The sequence below is a fragment of the Lethenteron reissneri genome, chromosome 17, assembly GCF_015708825.2.
Source record: "Lethenteron reissneri isolate LAM-NWPU_2019-01 chromosome 17, ASM1570882v1, whole genome shotgun sequence".
Lineage (NCBI taxonomy): Eukaryota > Metazoa > Chordata > Hyperoartia > Petromyzontiformes > Petromyzontidae > Lethenteron > Lethenteron reissneri.
In genome coordinates, this window is record NC_083795.1 from 5,167,710 (window position 1) to 5,186,989 (window position 19,280).

A 19,280-nucleotide genomic window follows, 5' to 3' on the forward strand; every position below is an offset into this window, starting at 1 on the left:
TTTATGTACTTGCAATATGAACCATGCAAACTTACTCTGATCTGGCCAGGGCAAACATCGATGGCCGTGGCAAACGTTGGTGAATCTGTCCTGGGTATTCCCTTTGCCATCCCGTTGTGAAATATGGTCAAACAACCCCCACGACTGACAAAGCAGATGCAGTCCTTCACAAAGCAGTGGGTTGACAAAGGGCTACAAATGACTGTACTATCATTATTAATGGTCCTTGTTAATTTAGATGTTTAAAAAGAAACAACCATTGTTATCCTGATCCAATGGCATGTGTACATGTCACGTTGCAATAAGGAAATAAAATATGTTTAAGCAGAGTATTTCAAATTAATGCAGCTACAACCAAGATAATCGTTTAGGTGACTGCTAAGGCAGGGAACTGCTCATGGAAAGAAATCATCTTTATCACTGGAATACAACCCCGAGCCACCCTCTGCCTCACCTGGGGTGTGTTCAATGGGCCAAGAGGGCTTTGCCATGGCGCTAGGAGGCAGAAGTCAGCTTCAAATCTAGAATTAATACCCTCTATGGGCAAGAATTTCACCTATCTGTTAGAACTTTTAACAGACAACGAGACAAGAAGTCACAGCTTCTCGAGACAGATTTTTTGCTGTGACAGTTTCACCTGAAGACGGAAGCTTGTGTTGCCTCCGAAATGTCGTGATTTTATTGTTTTTATTTTTTATTAATTTTAATTTCATTTTTTACCTACGTGACTTTACCGAACGAACTAAGAGTACAGAAGTCAGCTCTCATTGAACGAGTATGAAGAGATAACTCTTTCAAATGGCGGAGAAAATTTGCACAAGCAAAGGGTTTAACATCAATATATAAATGTTTAGTTACTCATATATATATATGTACTAGTCGTCTTGCAATTTACCCCCCGAAGCTATTTGAGAATTGTTCCGATTTGATTAACTAATAAATGCGGTATACTTGTTTTTACAGTTATGTGAATGTAGCAGCCTCGAGTGTCTGCAGGGGCTCGCATGAACCTGTTGCATACAACATTTGCGAATGGAAAAACATCGAATCTCGAACACACGTGATGGGCTGCAAGTACCGCGGGTTCTAAGAAATGATACGGATCGATTCCTCGATGCATCGTTACTCCACCATTATCCACCCGCCATCTTCAAACAATGTGACAATGTCATTAGACCTCCTTTGCCAGTACTAAAATAAAATAATAGGGTTTTTCCCCTTTTTTCTGGCAACAAAACTGAATCCTTTTTACAAAAAAAACTGATTATTATCAGTGTGTTTTTTGTTTGCATTTTGACCACACGCATTGTGGTTAATGCACACATGTTTGTATTTTGACCACAAGTATTGTGGTCATAATGCACGCATGATTCCTTGTAAAGAGGATTCAGTTTTGTTGCCAGAAAAAAGGTGAAAAAACCCCTATTATTATAATGTGACAATGCCCACCACCGAACGGTCAGCGAGGCAACGCCACAGACCGCTATCTCCTGTCACGACGCGCTCTGGGCTAACGAGCCGTTCAATATAGAGGCTCGCTCTGGAGCTGTCTGGAGTGCTTGGGGCCCATTGAACGCACCCCTCCGTACGATACCTCGCAATAGATGAAGTTCACTGCAGGGGGAGGATAATGTCACACAAAACATGCAGGACGTGAGCACGAGAACTCATGTGGAGCTTGGTGCGAGCGGTGATGTACGCAGGGGTTATCAAAAACACTGGGTGTTCGGTGAGCCATGGTTATTGTGGTACTAATATCGCATCAGTTGAGTTTGTTTTTGTCCAGAACATGAATTGAGATTCAAATAACGTTATTTATTTAAGATTCTTAAACAAGGCATACAATGATAATATAAATGACGACTCAAACAACGGTCTCAATTACTTGAGATATAGCATGGTAACAAAGAGTTCACGAAATATTAGAAATATTTCTGCATATTAATATACATTACATCATGGTATTTTTCCCAATAAAGCCAGTACCAATTCCATAGAAAATATGTCTTGATCAAGATGTGTGGTTTGACTCAGACGTGCATTTTTCAAAGTTTAACAATAATGCACTCTCCCGATTCTAGGAAAATGACTTCCCACACCAAACCTATCTTTCTAATAACACTCCTGCCCACACATATGAACTCTGCGCTGAAAAATGCCCTGCCCCTAATAAATAAGTTTAAACATGTTAGTTTATAGAAACCATATTTTATTCACTAATTTCTATAATAATCAGATGCAGTGAGATGCAGGAAGACTCCGTGAGATAGTGCTCGTTAGTGAACAGTGAGGCTACACGTTTATGGGGACCTAGGGCTGTTAAAGTTTTGGGGGCCCCACTTTTGTACTCATACTCCCTTCCCTTTTAACTGTCTTACATCAAACATCGCACTGTTATTTACGAGGCGTATTTCAGGCGTAGTTTTTAAATGTGATATGCGAATTATAAAGTTAAGTGAAAGTTAACACGAACAAAACTATATAACTTTTGGCATATATATAATTGTTAGTAATGCACACAATTATTTGGTTTAAATAACCAAATTACACTATAGGATGTATCATCGTGCTACATTATGGCATTTAAACCATTATAAAGCAGTATATTTATTTTTTGGTGGGCGGGGGGGGGGGGGGCTCAATGATCATAAAATAACTTTAGCAGCCCCCTAAAGGCCCCACATTAATCCGACACTGGCCAGGAGGGGTTCATCCTCACCTGATGGGGAACTCGGGATCGTACTCAAAGTTGTGCAGCTCTTGAGGGTAGCCGATGGACACCAAGCGCTCGATGGTCAGATCAAACTCCAGGGCTTCGTACTCTGGTGAGCGGTACACTGTGGGAGGGAATCTGTTGTCGTGACGCGCCAGACAGTCCCCTGTTCTCTTTGTGCAGGTGGTAAAAAAATGATTATCAGTGTACAATATGTTCAACCGCAAAGCACTTAAATACGGTGAGAAGTCCACAAGGGAAATTAAGGACTGCTTTCTGTAATTATCTTGACGATTTTTCCAATCCAAATGAAATGTCACAATACTGTATACTTTCTTCATGTGCGTGTTTTTTGTTAATTCGTAATTAGATAAAAAAAATATTTACAGTAAAATACTCATTGAGAATGTTAATCAAGTCTTTCTCTAAACTGGGAGCTTATTTATGTTCTAATCTTCAGAAGTTAATATTTTCCACCACCTATTCTTCCAGAAAGAATGCATATGTTTAAAAGAGCAACCATTATATTGGACTTGCAGGTCACTTCCAGAAAGCTATTGTAACAAGCACTGAATATTCCTCCTTACTTATCATGCAACTGCCCACATGGTGCATGCGTGATCGGCTAAAGGGTCTACATGCAACTGCAGGAAACGTGAGAAAATTATTAACCAATATTAAATGAGTGATACAAGAAGCATCCAGGAACAAGTGGACTTGTCCACGTGTTCTTTAACATGAACCCACATCCAGACATGAGTGCAAAGGGCTAATTCCAGACCATGAGCAGAGTACTTTTTTAACACTTTAGTGCAGCAGGGTAAAGGTGCCAAGCATAAAGTTGTGCAAAGATGACGTTTGACCTGCCACTTGATTGGGCACTCCCACGAACAATAAGTGTGATAAAGTCATCTGTGGACCACGGGTGCCAGCGACATATCAGGTACCCGCCTCACAACCCAGAACATTGACACACTTCTGATAAGCAGCCTGTACTATGCCACCTCTTGAACTGATCTTGTGCGGCATCAGCTAAGGGGAGGCCCTCATTCTGAGCACGGAAGCCTTTACGCACGTATAACGATAAACCACCGTCCCGTGAAAGCACTCCTGCACGATTAGGATGGCCGATCAATGCTTCAGCTTATCAGCCTCTAACCGTGGTCGGGTGGATTTTTCTATGGGTCCTCCGGGTTTTCCCTCCACATGTAGCAACATGCGTTTAGAGTATTTGGCTGCTGTACATTTCCACACGATAGGCCACTTTGTTGAGATATTATTCGTGATAGCCAGGTCGCTTCTGAAAAAGAGCTATGTAGCTCAGTGGTCCTTACCTGGTAAAAAAAAACACATTTAAAGTACATCACAGTATTGATTGTCGAGGAAACCTCGACTGTGTATTTTGAACTTGAGCCAATGCAATTGGCTATGACATCGTTTGGACGTCGCATGTGTTACTGCTACCAGTGGCTATGTCCAATACCCTAAATTCATTTACATTTGAACTGTTTCTAATTTGGACGCAGTAACGTGGCTATCAATGATTTAAGACAATGCTGCTATTCATCACACCATGAGCTATGCCCAATTGGGTGAAAGGTGCATGGTGGTGTGATGAAAACAAACTAGAGTGCCCCGTATAAATGATTGAAACACATTTGCATTCATTGTAGCATGAAAGAGAAAAAAGATTTTAAACATCACGTTCATATTTGTAAAGGATCTGAGTCTCCAATAGTGAGTTAGAAAGGTGACTTAAATATTCTTTGGGTCTTTTGGTAAAGTTACGTCGATAGGTTCAAAGAAAATACAAAAAACTACGACGTTTCGATCGCATCACAAGCGGTCATCATCAGGAAAAGGTTGTTAGCGTCTAAAGGCAAACTGTTTATAAAGGTTTTAAATGGACGTAGCCCAAACATCAGCAACATGGGTGGAGCAACTAATGTTAATGTAAGTGATGGGAAGCGACCGTGATTGGCGGTGGGTTTCCACCAATTAAAGGGCTGCCAGGTAAAAATTTGCATGTTAATGTAACGTCGGTGAGCAGCCTCCACGGGGAGCGTGCCGAGGTGGCTATGTTAATGTGAGAGATTAGCATGTTAATGTGAGAGATTAGCATGTTAATGTAAGATCACAGAGCCACGCCACGTCGAGGTACGGCGCGCGAAGGTGGCTGTGTTGGTGTGAGAAATTTAACCTGTTAATGTAAAATCGAAGAGCCGAAAATAACAACTAACATCGGAAGGTGGCAGGATGGGAACATCACAGCCAGTTATGACTTAAACTGGTTGATAACGTCCTTCCAATGATTGCTAAGTTTGTACCCATCTTCTCAGTTGAAATTGTGTCTGTGTCTATATATATGGATGGTTTCATAAACGATTTTTTGTTGATAGCCAGTGGATTTGCAAAGTACCTTAGTCTGAGATCAATCAATATCGTGTGAGCCCACCGCATTAAAACAATGATCAGCCAGATCTGTCTTGTGTTCACGAACACGGTCTGAGAACACAAGGCAGATCTGAAACATGGTAGGACCAATACCTCGGCCGTGGCTGATCATTGTTTTAACGCGGTGGGCTTCTCCCCCTGTCTCTGCCCCCTCCCTCCCCCCATTGTCTAACGCACTCACTTTACTTGTGCTGCTTTGCTGCTACCCATGCTGTTTACGCCACACAGCTTTGCTCACTCTGAAAGCCTTTATAAGCAATTTCATTTGGAGGCTTGCCCCCTGTTTTCTCTCCGCCGGATGAAGAACGTCGTGGTATTTTTTTGCTTTTATTTTTAATTTTTTTTCTATCTATGTGACTTTACAAAAAGAACCAAGAATATGAATTCCTGCAGTCACAAAAGTTTTTAAGTCAAAATGTATACTGCATACCACGTGCATTTTTTTTTTGCTTACCTGCCAGTGTGTAGTCCATTTCCAAACCAAAACATCGCATCCTCTCCACTGCTAAACTACGATTCACAAAAATCCTACAAAAGGATAAGCAGAGAATAAGTCGGGTTAGAGCTATAAAATTAAACCTACCACACTTAGTTATCATGTATTTAAGTTCAGGAGCCCATCCGTGCAGACCCATGAGTGGGTATTCTCTTGTGAGATTTGGTTTACTGTTGGTGCTGCAGTTAATAGTACCCAAAGTTCGAATTCCCAGCCAGGACTATCATCAGTGTTGAGTGATATTTGAATCAGCCTTGGGCACCACTGCACCAGCCCACACTGACCTTCCCCGTGATTGATCGACGTGGCATTTGTGTAGGCCTTCATTTGGCGGTGAATTGAGAAACGGCTGTAAACCAAATTGGAAAACAGATATGACTAGGGATTGAAGATCTGCATGTATCAAACAATAATCAATACTTTTAACAAGTAAATATACTTTTAATTGTGCTTTTGGATATATTAGACGCCAAGAGAAAAACTAAATTCAAGTGTTTATATTTGTACATACGTGGATAATGCATACTCGTCCCAAAAGACCATTCATCTACTTAACAAAATGCTCAACAAAATTATCATAACTCTGTGCTAAAGAGGAAATTACACATATATACACACACACAGTATGGGGCCGTCCATAAATGACGTCACGCGATTTTGGACGATGTTTGACACCCCCCCCTTTGTCACATGGCGTCACAAAAAGTCAGACCCCCCCCCCCTCAAATATGACGTCACAAAGCTCTGCCCCCCCCCCAAATAAAACATGCTTCAAATCGCTTTGTAGTGCGTATTCAATGTGGCGCTGCTCTTTAATGGTGTAGGAGAAAACATCTATTAAAAAGCATATTTAATTAATTAGAACGTGTTGTCTATATTTATTTAAAGTTGCGCATTTTGATGTGACGTCACATTTCTCAAACCGCTCCCCCGCCTTCATCACACATCGTCACAAATGTCGGACCCCCCCCCCCTCCAGGTGCGTGACGTCATTTATGGACGGCCCCTATATAAAAGGTGAGATATGTTTGGTTCATGGCCCTTGCCCAAAAACGTTACCGATTATATATGTGGATATGTTTTTGGTGGGGGGGGGGGGGGGTGCAAAGGCCAAACAAATACATTCAGTATTATATATATGTGTAGTGACATCGCGGATGTCACTGTGTAATGCCGGCTCTAGAGAGGCACGGCGTGCGATGTATCGACATCGCAGACACCACTTGGATGTGGGTGCAGTACCGGCCCTAGAGGGGCTCGGTGAGCGCTGACTGACAGAGCTGGATGGCACCACGCTCTGCGTGCAGTGCCGACCCCTATAGGATAGGGTGTAAGAGTGCCGGCCATGGGAATGGGCGTTACTAAGGGCCATGGCACTCTGGTTGACCCTGAAGGACACGTGACCGGTCAAGTCTACACAGGGGCCCCCAGGTGGGGGCTAGGGGTGGTCACGTGTAAGAGTCGAGATCCTGCTCGAGGGTTCTCGAAGGTGGGCGTGGCCAAGGGCGGGGCCAGCCACGCCGCAGAGGATAAAAGCCGGGGCCCCCCAGAGGGACCGGCTGCTGTTGTTCATCCTGAAGAATCTACGTTCTACAAGAGTGACCAACACGTGGACCTGGACCCAAGCTAGGGTCCGGTCCATCGTAGCTACTTCCAGTGTAATTAATGCAGTTAGCCTGGTGGTCCACCACCATAGATAGGTTGTTATATTGTTAAGGGGTATAAACCCCGTGTGTTGGTTTTAATAAATGTGTTCCCTCCAAGAAGTGTGTCTGCAACTCGGTTAAACTCACTACATATGTATACGTTTGTTCTTGACGAAAGTGTTGAGTATGTGTTATTTATGATTGTACACCACTGCCAATGCAATGTGACGAGTTTTGTGTTGAACTTTGAAGTTAACCCAAACGTTGCCAACTCGTGACGATGCGTTCAGGAATGGAAAAATAACTGACTGAGTACAGCACCCGAGCGCAATTGGTAATATTTCCAACAAATGTGTGTCCTTTGCCGATGACGAGTAAACCACAGGGTAGAGTTGCTGATAGTGTGCGTGTTATCAGGAGGGTTTGATCAATCCCTGGCGATAGAGACGATGGTGACATTGATTGGTACGATCCACTGCATGTTTGGAGGTTGTGCACTCTGGCAGATAAACCTGAGTGTAGCTTTCTTTTTATGGTTACCATAATCTTGTGTTTAAACGTAAGTATATCAATGAAACGTACACTGATTAGGAGTCAAACAGGAAAATACTGAGAAAATAAGTTAATGTGGAGGGTAAGAAACTGATTTAAGCAGCTTATTCAAGATTTGGACAACACTTACATACTCTGGCTCAAATAATGTTGCTGGACGGAAATATACCTGTGATCACAATTTAGTAAGAACTCATGTATAGCTCAAATACAAACCATTATATCATAATATCCTCGGCCCTTTGTCGATACACGACTAGATGAGTGACCTCCCCACACTGTGCGGGTAAATCACAATGTACGGTGGTCGTCGATCCAATAACTATCCAGTAATAAACCTGGCTTAGCTCCTGAGATCTGACAAGATCACGTGAATTCTGAGTGATTTGGTCACAAGCGAATGATATTATAATGTTTATTAAATATTTGCACAAAAACAAATCGTATGCACTACATTGTCGTCATCATCATCATAACACCATCCTCCTTCGCAAGAGGTTAGGGGGTTCACTTCAGCCACCCCGAGAGTCATATCCTGTAAAAAAGAAATAAATTTACGTCATCCCATTTTTATTTCATTTAATAATTTACTCAGCCACATGTTATAAAAAAAGAAAACAACTCTAAAGGTCCACAAAAAAACGTACCCATGTCTAGGTTATAAATAATTAAATTTGTTGCTTTTTACGTTTCAAAATTACAATGTTGTAGGAGCACACTTCTGTGCATGATTTGATGGAAATTCTGCTCTTTGCATTGATTTTTTTTATCTAGAGGGCATGCAAACTTTAATTTCATAACACTTTTCAACGAAATGAGCACTAAAAGTCAAATCGTGCTATTGCAATAAAATAATATATCTTTATTGATGCATACCTGGGTAGTGGCGTGAGGCGCGAGGTTTGCAAACAGCGGGTGCATTTTAGGGCGAGCAGGTGCAAGCGGCAAGACATGGAGTAGCCGCTAGAGAGGCGCCAGCAATTAGGGGGAGAAGCAGTAATTAAGTGGGTGCATTTGGGGACAGGCAGGTACGAGCGTGGGAACACGGGGTCGACGCCGGAGAGGCGGGAGATGGAGATACGAGAGAGAGAGATCACGTGCAGGAGGTGCCGCTGAGGCGCCAGCTTAATGGGGGGTAACTGAGGACCCTTAATGAGGAGGGGGATATAAGGGTTTGTGCAGAGCAACACGGGGTGGTTGTTGGTTGGAGCTGAAGGAACGAAGAGGACAAGAGCCGGGGAGAAGAAGCCTGGGACCTCGCCCTCCACACCTCGTCCTCCCCAGCGGTGTTGGCTGATCCCCCGCTGGGGGCAAGGACGAGAGTGGAGGTGTGAGAGAAGAGTGACAGGCTAGCGGAGTATTAAGTGAGAGGCTAGCAGAGTACAGAGAGAGGGAGTTCGGAGCAAGGGCGCGTTGTGTTAGTGCAAGGAGCATCCACACGGGATGCGAAGTAATAAAGTAACACAGGAGAAAAGCTAAAAGTGTCCGTGTGAATACACCACTACGCCTGTGTAATTGCACTGTAATAATATTTCAACATCCACCAGTGTATCCTCGGTTCCTTAGATGTTCATACTAAGGTAAAGAAGTTGGAAGGTTTGTCCTTGTGTTGGATCGTGCCGTCAAAAGGTCACCACAATCACGAACGCAGATTCTTTAGCTGTGCCCTCTTGTGTGAATTCATTCTCGACAGGGACCTGGAGTACTCTTACCGGTGGCACGCCTCCCGTTTGTACTTGCGAGCTGGCGTCATCCCGTCGACGCTCACAGAAGGGTTCTGCTGCTGTTTGATGTTTTCGCACCAGGACGCCATGTCGATGAGGTTGCTTTCCACTTCTGGGTAAGGCCTTGGGGGAGCGAGACCACGTGTTTACTAGACAGGCACAAGTAACGTTTTTGTCACAAGCATAGTTAGGCAGCATCTCCATCACCACTGTCAGAACTAGATTAGAAAATCTAAAGCCATCGACCTGTGTTGGTTTATTCACGACATTCATATGTGTCATCCTTTATTCAATTACACATATGTTATGTCATATTAACTAAATATATTTCTTCGTGCATACTAATTGTGGCACTCTTCATATTTGTATATTTGTTAATTTACATTCTTAAAATATTTGGTCTTTCCTCCCCTCCCCTAATTTAAAAAAGACAATCTCTGTAAAAAAAGATGTTTCACAGGACTTCTGAAAAATTATTCGAGTGGCACATTTATCTTTAAACAATAGAGGTGCCAGTTATTAATATGTACTGCTCGCACCGACACGACAGCTTCTTGTCTTTCCTCGGTTCTTTATCCAATTATATAGTTCCACATTTCTCCCGTCAACACCGCTCAATGTTCCTCCGTACACTCCAACCCACAACTCTCCGTCAACACCACTCAATGTTCCTCCGCTCGCTCGCTGCGCTCCGCTTGCCTCGCTCGCTCCCCTCTGCTCCTCCGTCGACTCTCCGTCGTCTCTCTCTCCTCTGATGCTTCCGTTACTCCGCTGCTACCCTACGCTGTACTTACTCTATCCACTGCTACCCTATGCTGTACTCACTCTATCCACTGCTACCATATGCTGTACTCACTCTATCCACTGCTACCCTATGCTGTACTCACTCTATCCACTGCTACCCTATGCTGTACTCACTCTATCCGCTGCTCCGTCTCTCCATCCGTTCGACTCTCGTCCCAGGCACCAACTCCCGTTTCACTCCATCTCACACTTTATCCCTGAACCAATTACCCCTAATTAATTAGATCATCCCCCGCGACGCCACCAGATGCCACGTGGCGTTGTTTTTCCAGACACGCCGGCGCCAATCTCGGACAACAGCCCCTCTTGTCCAATCAGCGCCCTGCATCCTTAAATACCCCCGGCCACCTGCAGCCCGCTTAACTATCACGCCACCTTAATTTGGGCAACAACAACGGCCAGCCAATCGGTGCCCCGTGTCCTCATTCGCCCTCACTGTCCGCCACGTGCGCGCATACCGACCATGCGCGTGACGCATGTCTCAAGCACTACATATACACTATGCTATGAGATTATCACGTAAAATTTTTACCCGATATTTAAATATTGAGAGCTGGAATGTCATTTGTTTATGTCTCGGGCACCTTGAGACATTAGTGGAAGGCGCCTTACAAATAAATGTAAAATATTATAATATTATTATACTCTTTGGTTCTTTCGGTAAAGTCATATAGAAAGAGAAAATAACAAAGTAAATAATAGCATACAACGTTTCAATTGCAACACAAGCAATCATCATCAGGTACAAATGAAAGAGAAAACAAACCTAGTAAACTTAAAAATATAATGCATTGACCAAGCCAGGTTTAAGGAAATTATTCTCAATAATTGACCATACTAATATATAAACACCCAGGTCTGTCATTCTGTGACTCTGTGACTAACACGGCACGGATTGGCTGAAGTGCGTCACGTGACCGAGAGCAACCAGCCAACCAGCGGTGCGCCCCTCCCAAACATGTACACCCCCGGATTGATTCAAGTGCGTCACGTGACCGCGAGCAAGAGACGAGTGAGTGAGAGTGAGGCAGAGCCATGCTCTCTCCACTGCTGGCCTGCGGGAGAGCCGCGCTATCTCCACTGCTGCCCTGAGGCAGAGCCATGCTCAGTCCGCTGTTGCCCTGAGGGACCCCCGTGCTCTCCACTGCTGGCTCGAGGAAGAGCCGCGCTGTCTCCACTGCTGCCGTGATGGTGCCAGACGCGCTCTCTCCCCTGCTGCCCTGAGGGAGAGCCGCGCTCTCTCCACTGCTGCCCTGAGGCAGAGCCGTGCTCTCTCCACTGCTGCCCTGAGGGAGAGCCACCCTCTCTCCACTGCTGCCCTGAGGGAGAGCCACGCTCTCTCCACTGCTGCCCTGAGGGAGAGCCACCCTCTCTCCACTGCTGCCCTGAGGGAGAGCCACGCTCTCTCCACTGCTGCCCTGAGGGAGAGCCACCCTCTCTCCACTGCTGCCCTGAGGGAGAGCCGTGCTCCCCACACAACCACATACTATGTTGTATTAAAATAAGTTCTGGAAAGCACTCATGAATATAAAACACTGTACTATTATGCCTAGCATTTGGGGAATATGAAAAATGCATTTGACTCGGGAGAAATGTATGCAGTCATTCAAGTTCTTTCAAATCAATGCCTCAACAATATATATTGAAATATGAATACAAAAAACATTGACAAAACATTAAGTTACACTGAGATTTCATGAGAGAGTAACACATTTCAAACGAGTCTAACAAGGAGACGTGTATTCGCCAAAATAATTTACAGCCACATGAGACGATGTTTGCTAAAAGTTGGATTGGAGAATTAAAGTCATAAAATAATTGACAATTTTAACGGTCTCTCCTGGCATGTCGTTTAAATGCCACACACGTCGCTTAAAATATACTTGTGTTTGAGCAGTGGCTGTATGCTCGGTGTTACTCTTCCCAGAGGACACAAGGCCATCACGTGATGGTAATGCTTGAAGATGGTTGTAAAAAACCACACATGCCAGTTCAAAATGCTTAATAGTAGTTGTGCAACTCTAAGAGCTGTAAATAAACATTGTTAATTTATATTCAACAGTGCTAAAGACCAATGGATATTTCTTATGAAGTCACCATCGATATATTAATTAAACAATTGTATGTGGTTTAAGCAATGCAACCACGCTGATTATAAAATATGGCAATTACAGCTATTAGGATTTCTTAATCCAAGGACCCACCTTAAATTTAGTGATGTATGTATATAATACAGATAAAAATTACTTAGCAGTGAAGTGGTGACACGTTGGCTAGCGTAGTGTATTATGATTAGCATGGTTGGCTATGTACGGTGCGAAAGAAATTCGACACACACACACAAGCCCTACAAATTTAGTTAGATTCCCAGTCACGACTAATGTTGGAAGATAGGTCGTAAATAAAGTTTGGCGAAAATGTATCCAAAGTAGCCTTATATTGTATTTTCGTCGTAAATGTGTGTTTTCCAAATTCTTTATCAACATTTTTTCCAACATGTAAAAAAAGACATAAAATCAATACTCGATTGAATCATAATATTTCACAAATGCCATGCGATCAACTTCAACTCAAATCCTATAGACTTAAAGTGCCATGTGCCACGCAAACATTCTGCGGCGCGACAGCTCACTGGTTCGAGCGCCACAAACCGTGCCACGGCGCGTTCGAAGCGCTCAACGCACCAACACCCGCAGCGTCGTCGTCATCATCATCATCATTGACCGCACGGGCCTGATCCGCAGCTATGGGGAGATAGGCACGTTGTCAGCGGAGACCGAGATGAGGATGTTAAGCCGCACCACCTCTACATAATAATAGACTCAGTCAACCATTCTACACAACAAAGACTCATTTCCTGGCAGTGATTTCAGCCGCATCATCTCTACATAACAAAAAGGCTCAGTCCTTTTTACATGCACCTTTACATCAGCCGCACCTAGTTTACACAACAAAGGCTCATTCATAACAGCGTGCTTCAGCCGCACCGAACCTCACAAAAATAATATTCAGGGTCTACCTTGGCTCCTCCCACCCTCAACCAGTATACATTATATACAAATACTGTACTGTTTCTTGGAATTTCTCTCACTTGATACAGCTATCGTGCTGTGACGGTTCCACCTGAAGATGGAAGCTTGTGTTGCCTCCGAAACGTCGTGATTTTTATTTTATTTTTATTTTACTTTTATTAATTTACATTTTTTACCTACGTGACTTTACCGAAAAAACCTAAGAATATGAGGATGTTTGTCCGGTGTGGGGAAGCGACGAGACAAAACGACCCTGCAATGACCCCTCCCCAACCCCGTGAAAGGGAAAAGCATCTCGACCCCCCGCCCCCCACTCCGCCCCTGTGTGTGCTTTTCGGCACGACCGATATCACACGCCCGGGGCGCAGTCCACGCCAGCACAGCAGCACTGCATAGCAATGTCCGTGGCCTTAAAATAACCGCTGCCGCATACGCCGTGAAACGGCTGCACTAAAAACCACACCGACACACACACGCGCCCACGCAGACACGTAACACAAAGCCTCTCGGAGTTGCGTCCACGTACCGAGGATGATATCTGTAGGGTGCAGCCGCACAGCCTTGGGTTAAATATCCTTGCCTGTTGACTCTGCTCGGCCCACCGTTCTCTCGGTGGCAGGGAGATGACTGGCAGGGAGGGATGAGTCACCGAGCGCCCTCAGAGCATCGCTGCTCCAATGCGCCGCCTGACATCAGGGCCAGTTTGAACGTTGCGGAGTCGACAGAATTTTGTGTTGTACTTGTGAAACACATGCCCGTCGTGGCACCAACACCATGCAGCGGAGCCTCCACTATTTTTAGTTGGCTATTGACATGGTGTTCCCCCCTCCCTGCAGTCCAGTAACGTGTTGGTTTACTTTACTCAAGCCTCGGAGTTAATTGGCTTTTTCACGACACGAGGCTAAACGTGATCGCACAAAAAGCAATCTCCACCTCGCGTAAGCATGAACTTAATTCTACGTCTTGTACAGACGTAACCTCCATAATGCAGGTATTTTTTGTTAGATCGCGTACATATGCGTCATTAAACCCGCCACCACCCGACACAGCCAATTAGTAAGGTTTGTCACGTAAACAGAACATGCCAATTCGTTACTAGTACAGCACACCGTTGTGTTGGAGAGCAAATCCACAACATTTACAATCTGTGTACTACGTTTTTTCAGTAATTACAACCTGCATCATCAGGCGGCAGACAGATTTTATGGTTGCTATTGGTCGCGAAAGCCTACGTGTTAGAAGTAACCTATTTATGTGACTGTTAAGTCAACATAACTCGTGTCACCACGCGCATAATATGTTAACATAATTCATGTTCGTGTGAATTGGTCGCCGCAGTGGCGAGATGTACCTCCCTTGCCTGCTATGCAGACGGTCGTGGGTGAGATCCCGACCCTGATGCCTGTTACATATTAGGAGTTTGAATATTCTCCCCGTGGTCGTGTGGATCTTTCTACAAGCTCTCTGGGTTTTCCCTCCACTTTGAGAAACATGCGTTAACGGTAGATTATTTGGCTTTTAAAATTTCCCACGTGATAAGCCATTTTTTTACGCCAGGTGACTTCTGAAAAAGAGCTACAGTATATAGCTCAGCGGCCTTTACCTGGTAAATACAATAATTCAGTTTAGTTACACAAATGCAAAACAGTCCACCACATCCCCTCATCATTAGCAGGTGTGGACTATCCACTGCTGGATGATGGCATCCCCACACGGTTTGCCATCCGTCATGGTCCTTCGATGCCAAAATTCATATAACTCCTGCAACATGAGCTGACCCCATTGCTTCATCTCCGCAGTGGTTGTCTCGCGAAAGTATTCTCTGCTTTGTCGGAAATCCACCACCAGTATCGTTCATCGACGATCATCCCTTTATAGTCATGTGTCTAGCCCAAAAAAAACCCCTTTCTTAACAGTCGTTATGGGTGATGGATGGATCGACGTCTACCTTTATACCTTGCAATTCTCGACTTTGGAATGTCCTCCCATTATCTCTTTCCCCAAGCTTGTATAACCTTGCTCAATTCAAGAAACGTGTGCACTCTTATCGGTTACAACTTTGATACTAATCTTGATTTGAAGCTTTCGTGACTGCAGGAATCCCTACTCTTGGTTCTTTCAGCAAAGTCACGTATTTTATATCTACCTACGTGACTTTACCGAAAGAACTTTGATACTGCTTTTCGTTGCTGGACACTTTACGTTTTGGGCCCTTTGGGCCAGTGCTTGGCAACGGTGAGAATATTACGATTCAGTCCGTGAAAATATATTTTTCTAGATTTTTAGCGAAAGCAAAAATTCTAATGTAGACGAGTGGTGCCATTTGGTAACATTAGGGCGCGTCTTCCCGTAAACTTTTAATTCAAAGAAGGACACGTGGTAAGCTGGAAGCCCCTCCCTTCGTCTGTCAGCAGCCATGCCCACTCTCAATAACCATGCCCACTCGAAAACTTGCCTCACCGACAGTGGCCTTTTTGCTCTGTCTGAAGCTGGCCCTGCCTACTGCCCATAGACACCCGGTACTCTTCTGTCAACCCGACCCATTACTCAGGCAGTCCAGCACTTTTACAATGTCATGAGTCGAGCATGGGGCCAGAACATTTTAAACTGGGACAAAATTCCGATTTTCACAAATTATTCAGGACCTATCGAAAGCCTTTATAAAACCATGCCTTTCCCAGCCAATCGGGTGTTTAGTATCTTATTCAGGGCACACAGCCTATGGAGTGAGAATGAGAGCACCAAAATAAAGGTCATGAACATCACGTGTAAATATTGGCAAAGGGAATACATTACTGTGGATGGGTATCATTGAAAACATTGAGACGATTGTATTTGGAAATATTCTGACAGAAGATTGGATATTCTTGAAGAAGATTACTGGCTGGATTGTCATGGGAATAGTGGAATTCAGTGAGAGAACAATGCTGCTAACTAGGCAAATGAGCAGACAGTTGAAAAAGAGACTCGTGAAGAATCTAGTGTGGGGTGTAGCGTTGCATATGGCAGAAACTTTGAAAAACTAATATGTTAAAAGACTGGAAAGTCTAGAGATGTGGTAAATGTTGCATCAGTTGAATTTAGAGAAAGAGTAAGAGTTCGGTAAAGTCAAGTAGGTAAAAAATGAAAATTAATAAAAGTAAAATAAAATAAATAAAAAATCACGACGTTTCGGAGGTAACACAAGCCTCTCCGTCTTCAGGTGGAACCTACGTGACTTTTATCGAAAAAACCTAAGAATATGAATCCTTGCAGTCACGAAAGCTTCAAATCTGGAGGGAGTTTAAGCCAAATGCCTGCCGTATAGCAAAAGATTAAAGACGACGTCTACAAGATCTGAGCTTCTTGTACTGGTATTTAGGTCGTGTGTTTACGTATTATTTTTATTAATTTATTCCAATCGTGCTATCGGAATCACGTCATGATACGAAATCTCTATTCAGAATTCTCACATAGATCCTTGCGTGTCAGTGAATGTATCGCGTAAGAGAGTTCTCACAGTACGGCTCCCAAAAAATCTTTAAGTGGCATACAGTGATTGATATTGTAAAACCTAAAAAAATGTAAAAATATTTTTAATTCTCATCGTTGAAATGTAGCCAAATCAAGTGCAAACCCAATATAAGTTTGATGGGGTGATCTTGAACAGGGATTGGTGACCAGGCTCAGATTCAAACCCAAGGTTCTTCGTGGCAATAACTTTACACATCGGGCTTGAGTATGTATGATCTGTTTATGAGAATATTATGTACTTATAGTTTTAAGGGACCTATAATGTTTTATTATGAGCTGATTGGATGTTCCGTTACGTGTATAGTAAATTACACAAATATTTTTTATTGCATGGAAAACCATGCCCAGAAAGAGGGTAAAGCGCCACTTAAGGGTCACGAAACGCTGGTAAACATCCTACTCTCAACAAGGCCCTCAACATGCAGCTCTTCCATCTGCACATAAGTATACTCTCGGTAGTTACAGCACTAGCCTAGGCGGCATTAAACGATGCCATGCTCATTATCAACGATACCTGATGCCTCGGCTATCAACTCTCTCCACATTTTTTCCTGGCTGCAGTCTATGTCAGGTGTTGCTCTGGCCTATCAGTCCATGCTTTCCCGTCCGATAAATTCACGATTGGAAGCACTACAGTAATATGGTACATACTTGATGTAATATAGGAATATAGTTTTTTTTTCCTAAAGATTGGAATTCATACGAACTGGTATTGTCATGATAATAGGGTTTTCCCCTTTTTTCTGGCAACAAAACAGGTGTTAAGATGTTAACACACCAAACTGAAACCTTTTACAAGGAATCATGTCTGCATTAACCATAATGCTTGTGATCAGAATACAAACAAAAAAACATGCTCTGTTAATATATGCATTGTCCTTGAAACTGATTGGTCCACACCAGAGACAGCTTTCATTTGAGCCTCGTCTCAAACGGTGTTAGATCAGAGGACGCCAAAAGGAGTAATAAAAAGTACTCAAAAGTACTAAACAGTACTAAAAAGTACTCCTATTTTGTTGCCAGAAAAAAGGGGAAACCCCTATTATCATATTTTGGTACTGGCAAAGGAGGTCCCATGATGTAGTATTGTCATATTGACAAAAACCTGTTCATTTAAAATGATAGCTCCATAGTTTTCATATTTAAAAGTCCAAAGTGTTTACATAAGCACAATATGTAGAAAGTCTGAAAACTAAAAGGTTACTTCCAGTAACACATTACCAAATATATTAACGTACAATATGGGAGTCCAGAATTGCATAGTTGTTTAACGTTAAACAAAAACCTGCTCCCATGAGCCAAGTAACTTACGCAACCAACGTGAATAAATCTACACATTTACTAACGCCTGCAAAGGCTTATCCACCGTGATATTTCATACAACTCTCTAAAGCCATACTCTATGGGTCTTTCGGTAAAGTCACGCAGATAGAAAAATAATGAAATAATAATACAAATCACGACGTTTCGATCGCAACACGAGCAATCGTCTTCAGGTGAAAAAATACAGCAGGCGGACTGCTCAGGCAGGAAGAAATGTGGGCTATTGCACCCAAAGGTTATAAAGGTTTGAGATGGGTACATCCCAAGGGTAAGTGGGCGGGGCTAGAGATGGAATTTGCAAGTAAATGTAAGATCGCAGAGCTAGGTATACCTCGGCCATTGTATTGCTAGAGATGAGCATGTCAATGTGAGACGGCTCCCGCAGCAGCGGCTGTATTGATGAGAGACATTCAGCTATTAAACAACGAGCGCCACCGCCGCATCGAGGAAAAGGGAGCAACAGCTATGTTAGTGAGACATTTAGCCTGTGAACGTAAAGACATTTAACAAGGTAATGTAACTCAGAGAGTCGGAAATAACAGCAAACATAGGCAGGTAGGATGGAAGCATCGCAGCCAGTTATGACTTTACCTGGTTAATAACGTCCTTCCAATGATTGCTCAGCTTATACCCATCTTCTCGGTTGAAATTGTGTCTGTGTTTATATATCTGGATGGCTTCATGAACAAATCTTTGTTGATAGCCAGTGGGTTTGCATAGTACATTCGTCTTGGAGACATCAATTTCATGTCAGTTTTAGAGAAGTCAATTTCTCTAAAGCCAGTTTACTGCTCTCTTCACGTAACTGCGTTGCCTGCTGGACTAGGTTGCTAATACTCACCGTGTTCGCAAATCAATCGCAGAGATTAGACTAACAATCCTCATAAGTCGTGTAAATAAAAACAAAATCGTGGTAGAGCAGGGCTCGAACACCAATGTCATGATTTTTACCATGATGACATTACCAATTTGTCCCATACTGCGGCCCATTGTAAAGATTACTCGCAAAATACGATGCACCCG

General features: G+C 43.4%; 1 protein-coding gene across 5 annotated transcripts in view; it reads right to left on the reverse strand.

Moving 5' to 3' along the window:
- Positions 1-14,148, reverse strand: part of LOC133343363 (cytosolic purine 5'-nucleotidase-like) — a 50,220-nt gene extending 36,072 nt beyond the window's left edge. For 2 of the 5 annotated variants that reach the window (XM_061552919.1, XM_061552923.1), the window contains exon 1: positions 2,720-3,281. In XM_061552919.1, the coding sequence (XP_061408903.1) occupies positions 2,720-3,054 (335 nt within the window). In that variant the 5' untranslated portion in view covers positions 3,055-3,281. Of the gene's footprint in view, positions 1-2,719; positions 3,282-5,621; positions 5,696-9,573; positions 9,709-13,040; positions 13,134-13,480; positions 13,625-13,947 lie in introns of those variants that run through there. The other 3 variants (XM_061552921.1, XM_061552920.1, XM_061552922.1) reach the window with 3 other exon arrangements.
- Between the last annotated feature and the right edge of the window lie 5,132 nt (positions 14,149-19,280).